This window comes from Perca flavescens, chromosome 8, assembly GCF_004354835.1.
Source record: "Perca flavescens isolate YP-PL-M2 chromosome 8, PFLA_1.0, whole genome shotgun sequence".
Lineage (NCBI taxonomy): Eukaryota > Metazoa > Chordata > Actinopteri > Perciformes > Percidae > Perca > Perca flavescens.
Window position 1 is genome coordinate 13125904 of NC_041338.1, and position 6000 is coordinate 13131903.

General features: G+C 44.0%; 1 protein-coding gene across 2 annotated transcripts in view; it reads right to left on the reverse strand.

The window, feature by feature from the left end:
- mtss1la (MTSS I-BAR domain containing 2a) overlaps window positions 1-2158 on the reverse strand; it is a 28048-nt gene extending 25890 nt beyond the window's left edge. For both annotated transcript variants that reach the window (XM_028585012.1, XM_028585010.1), the window contains exon 1: window positions 1970-2158. In XM_028585012.1, coding sequence (XP_028440813.1) covers window positions 1970-2038 — 69 coding nt within the window. In that variant the 5' untranslated portion in view covers window positions 2039-2158. The remainder of the gene's footprint in view (window positions 1-1969) is intronic.
- Between the last annotated feature and the right edge of the window lie 3842 nt (window positions 2159-6000).

Consider the following 6000-nt stretch of genomic DNA (forward strand, 5'->3'; position numbering starts at 1 on the left):
AGACAGGCTCTTCCTCCCATGCCTCGTCATTCGCTGGAGGGCGAGGTCAGAACTGTCATCCTCGGAGGTGGTTTTAAAAAAAAAAAAAAAAAAAAAAAAAAAAGTGGTTGCTTTCTCACACAGACACAGACACACACACACACACACACACACACACACACATCCCATTCGCATCCATTGCTGACCTATTTCTTGATTTCTGATGTAATCCAGCTGAATCACTGTATTCATTTTCACCCTGCCTCCTCTTCCATCACCTCCTACACTTTTATTTCCTTTCCTGTAGCTTCGTCAGACAGTTACATAACCAACAGGTGCTGCCTATAGCAAGACATTTTGTCTGTACAGACAGTTCTCCAATTGCACTGTATGGGTAGCATGTAGGTAATTGTACACTATACTGTAACATTGTTCCCAATCAGCGAGATCAGCACAGAAAAGCTGTGCTGCTGCGTTGCTCCCGGGGGGGGGGTAAAGCTAGTCTGAAAGGCTGGCGTGGCCCAGCCAGGCGGCAGGAATGAGGTCAGATGTCTGTCTCAGGACAGTGGACATGGACATTGTGCTGACTAAGGGCTTCGGCCTCATTCATCTGCGCTGCTTATCAATACACAGACTGCCTCTTTCTAAGAGCCCCTGTCTCTCTCCGGCCCTGGCATGAGCACCACAAAAGAAAAATATATGAAACCTAACCAGCGCTGCCAATAGCCGAGAGCTGTTGTCATTGGAGCCTGACAAATGAGGGCCCATAAATAGTCCGTCTGAAGGCACCACGGCCCCGTGAGCTAGCGATCGATAAGAAATCTGTTAGTTGGAAAGTGCTGCCTGATGCTCGAACTTGTTCGCTCTTACTGACACTTTTTTAGCATGAGCGTCCTCCACAATGGGAAGAATGGGAGCCGCCACCAGGCCTGACGACGAATACGTTCACACTTTCCATCTGTTGTCTGAACAACAACAGACCACCCTGGTTCAACTTCCTTGACTTGACCCCCCCAACACACACACACACACACACACACACACACACACACACACACACACACACACACACACACACACACACACACACACACACACACACACACACACACGTGTAATACATAATGGGAGACATCCAGTTCCTGCTTAAGAAATAATTTATGTTGAGAGGTGGATAAGTCATTTTATATACAAATAACATGCAACGTGAGTCAGTTAATTTACTAAGGCCTGGACCCAATGTGTATTGAACTAAATATTGCTAAAGTAGGCTATGGATTTCCTGACACAAGGAAACCAAACATCAGGAAGCACAATCAATAACCTTTCAAGCCCATTTCTGTCCGGGAGGTTGAGGTGATGGAGCAGGTTATTTTCTTTCAGAGCATCCTTCTGAGTCTGACATTTAATCTAATAATCCTTGGAGGGTGGGATGAAGGAGGAACAGTTGTTGTTTTTTTTGGGGGGGGTCTGGGGTCAAATGTCACCCCAGAACATTTGTATTGAGATATAGCTACACAGCATTGAAATTATCTCTCAAATTTGACAGCTCGATCTTTCCCCTTCTTTTGCCGGAGTTCTGCCATTCAAAAAATGATTGACCTGAGTTAACCATTTGATTCTAGTCATGATGAGGTTAGGTTTTGACCCCTGAACCAAAGACAAAGCCACCACCAATTCTACTTTTTTAACAAAATAAACATTTAGTTCCACACACACACACACACACACACACACACACACACACAGTATTGTTGAATATAACCAGTGCCTGGCGGACCTGCTGCACATTATGCAAATAACACAAAGGGAAACATGTTTCATCTCTCAATTCGTCCTGCAGCGGTGTTTCCAGTGGGGGGAGGACCCCGGTATAAGAGACAAAGGCAGTAAAAATATGCGTCTGATCAGCCACCGTTCAACCACAAAGGTCAGATATGGTCCCTGTCTACTTTAATGTAGCCTATGTGTGTTTGTGTGTGTGTGTTACCTTCATGTCGTTCACGATGGCCTGGAATAATCCACCCAGCGCTCCACACTCCTTCTCCACCGACTCCATGGTGTCAAAAAAACAAAAAAAATAAAAAATAAAAAGCTCGTAGAAAGACAACAAATCAGAATAAATATCCGCTTTCAAACATCAGACATTGGGGGGGTGTTTGTTTTGTTCCTCTGCCCTTCGTAGCCAGCAGCGGAGAGGATGCGAAGCCGCAGAAAGCCCACGGACAGCAGCCTGCGGAGCGCACGGACAAAAAGAAATGTGCTGCCTCGAAGGCACCGGGAGCCCCACGGACGTAGGCTATACACAGGAGCGGGGAATGCGCCTGGTCCTGGTGAACTACAGCCGGGAAACGTGGACGGGGCACGCACTGTGGCTCCTCATGATCGCAGCGTTAACACAATTTGTGGTGAAGAGGGCAAGGAGGAGGAGGAGGAGGAGGAGGCACCGGGCACCATGGGAGACTGGATCATCGGTCGCAGCAGCAGGTCTCGGGGACGCGCTCCGTTGTTAGTAGCGGAGCAGATGTCTCGGAGCTGGAGTCTCCCGTAATACGATCCATGGGAATGGGAAAGGGGGCTGGTCAAGTGGTTTTTTTTTTTCACTTTACGCTTGCATATAGGCTAGTGGGTGAGGAGGAGGGGTCAAGGAGAAACACCCCCTCCTTTCATCCCTCCTCTCCTCCTTCCACCCCCATGCAAACAAAAGTGAAGCCCTAGCATGTCTTCCCGTTGAACAATTGATTAAAGATGCAAAGGAGGATTTCCTCGGTTTCTTATGTGTATTCGTCTGTCGGTGCTCATTTGTAGTAGGTTAGAGAGTGGTTTTCAGGAACATGGGCCATGATCACCTCACTTTGCATCAGTTAATCTCCTGAATAAACACGGCAATGGATAATGTTAATTCAACACTATATCCTGTGACTTAAATGCATATTAAACATTTTGGGGAACTGCTTATTTGCTTTCTTGCCCAGAGTTGGATAAGAGGATTGATCCCACTTACTAGCCTATCATAAGGCTATAGGCTATAGCCATGATGCTATATGCATAGTTTAGCAGAAATACTGAAAACAGGGGGAAACAGCTAGCCCGGCTCTGTCAGAAGGTAAGAAAATTCCCTTACAAGCATCTCCAAAGTTTAAAAATGAAAATCTTTTTTGCTTAACCCATGGCTTTACAAAAAAACCAAAGTGCTATTTACTAGGCTACCTTTTGTAGCTAGCTATGTTAGGCTACTGTTAGGTTGCCACCTGGCCAATGATCTAGCACACCCCTTAAAACCACAATTTGTCGTTTTTATACTTTAGTTTTTGTATGGAGTAAACAAAATACTATAAAATGAGTTAATTTGTGAGCTTTAGACACACTGAGATAGTCAGTCACTTTAGTGTCTATGCTAAAATAAGCCTACTGTAAGCTAATCGTCTAACTCTAGGCGACAAGGCAAATTAGCATTTCCCACAAATGTCGACCTATTCGGTTAAAATCAGATCATTTGGGCGAAATAAGATTTGAAATAATGAAAGCAGCCAACAAGCCAGTTTTAATTTGTTACTGTAGAATACAAGAGCAGTAGATTTATAGTAGGTTAATTAGAGGTTTGGCAGTCTACCATAACCCATCACATACAGCAGGGAGAGTTGGAGGCCACCAGAGTTTTATGTATTTAAACCACATCATCGCTTGTCTGTTATGGAGTGGCTACAATGGACTGGGGTCACCCCACAGCATTCCTGATACACATCCTGACAGTTTATAACCCTGCACATCTGCCAGCCACACACACACACACACACACACAAAACCTTCCTCTCTCATCTGTCTGCTTTTCTTTTTCCACGGGAGAACATCCACCCCACCAGGCAGACCTCTTTGTGAAACATGGCCCAGTTCGGCCAAAAAAACTGCAGCCCACGTCAGCAGACAGACCAGCCCCGGAGAGGAAAATCTAGTCTTTGCCATAATTCCGAGTAAGATTATTTTTTACCAATCATTACCCAAATTTTACCACATCATTTCCTCTTCTTTCACTCCCTTTGGGTCATGTCAGTAGAGTTAGCTTACAAAGCAATTACATGATCAGTGTTGTACGTACCATGTAATAATATCCTTTGTACTTCTTATAAAGAAGAAAAACATGACTTCTACTGTGGGTATTTATGGAGCAACCAGATACCAGCGTGCTGTCCTGAGAGCAGGACTCATAAACAAGGGCAGAGTCATAAACTACTGTCGGGAAAAGAAAAAGAATACAAAATCATACTGTCGGTTTTTTTTTAAGTTGCGGTGACTAGGTTAGGAACTGTGTCTGGTTTGGTATTTCACCCTCCTGCCCAACGTGGACAGACATGAGGTAGATGCTCTCACCACAGCACTCACTGGCATCTTTTTAGAAAACAGCTATAAAACGTTATATAATACCCCCAACACAGATGCTGACATTTTTCACCACCACCATCAACCCCCCTGGAAAAAAGAAAAGAAAATTCTGTTCTCTGCCATACCACTGATGCATGTGTGTCTGTAAGAGTTTCCTTAATTCAGCAAGGGTGGCTTTTTAGTAAGGGAAAAAATGTGACGGTTTCTGTTTCGCCGAGCTCTCCCAGTAAAGCGTTCACAACTGAAAGCAATCATCAGCCCTAAACGCATCAAGCTGGGGAGACTCATAAGATTTTGAAGGCTTATATAACCGACTTTAAGGGCTTTGACTTCTGGGTACATTTTCATTCACCATTGTGCGATAATGCCTGCTCATTTTTCAGCCCGTGTTTCACCTCATTTATATAAGAGAGTGGAGGAAAACTATTTATCTTTTCATTTGCAGAGGCAACACAATAGAAGCAATCTGGCATTTACTCAGCGTGTAGATAAGTAATTGAAATCTGGATAACGGTAGTTGTTATATTGTTGCACTCACTTATATAAGGTTACGAGGTGGGGACTCTAAAGCAAACGCCTGTTTTCTTTTCTAATCTTGCTTCTGTTCACTTCCTGGTTCCTCATTTCAGGTTCCCTCTAACCTTGACCCAGCCACAGAGGCAGCTCTCCTCGATCCGAAAAAAAAAAGAAGGAAAACCCGCAGGCTTTGTGATTTACTGTGACCTTTCACCTCAGAGTCAGGTCCTACCTATGATTCAGCTGGGGCCCTTGTCTTGCCTAGGTTCATCGCCCGTAGTGAAGGATAACATTCGGGAAGCTGTGACCCCCCCCCCGATGAAGTCACTGCTGAGGTCAGCCCGGAGGTCTTGTGTCCACTTGACCGTAAAATCTATCAGGATTTATCATCTGAGGTCCAGTCTGCTCACACTGCTGAATGTAATAGTCAGCTTACGGTGAGCTCACCTGGAGGGAATCATAAGGACACACGTATGAACACCGGCTCCTGGTTATTCTTACGATAAGATCAGATCAACTTTAAAGTAAAAGAAGAAAGTGATCGTACAGACGAACGGCAGAGGAGTGGATTACACAACATGTTTGAGAAATTCCTGTGGGTGTTTTGAAACTGTTTTTATTTATTTTTTCCACTATGAAAGCTCATCTCACCATTGGAATCCATTTTAACAGAATTAATTCAAGCTGCTGTTTTCCATCTGAGAGAAAAATATTTAACAGCTACCTTTCAATCCGACAGGGGGTGAGAGTTTGATACTCAAAAGGCAGATTTTAGGTTAAGCATTCACAACCTTACTGTATTTTTACTCTCTAAAACCTCTAGTGACCTCTGACTGTCAGGCTGCTGACATCAAGATGAGAGAATGGGGGCAGTTTGATCAAAATGTTGATATTCTCATCTGATTTGCCTTCAGTTATTAACATATAAGGTCACAGTTGTACTATTAATGAGAACCATTGGGATTTGTTGACTTTTTTTGCCCTCGAGGAAGATCTGCAGGCAAGACTCACAACTAAGAAAAAGTGCTTTCACCTCATTTGAATGTTTTCAACAACGGGTTAGTGCTCTCTGGAAGATTAAAGTAGTATGTATTATAAAGTATCAGGTCTCTATTAGGAAAACTA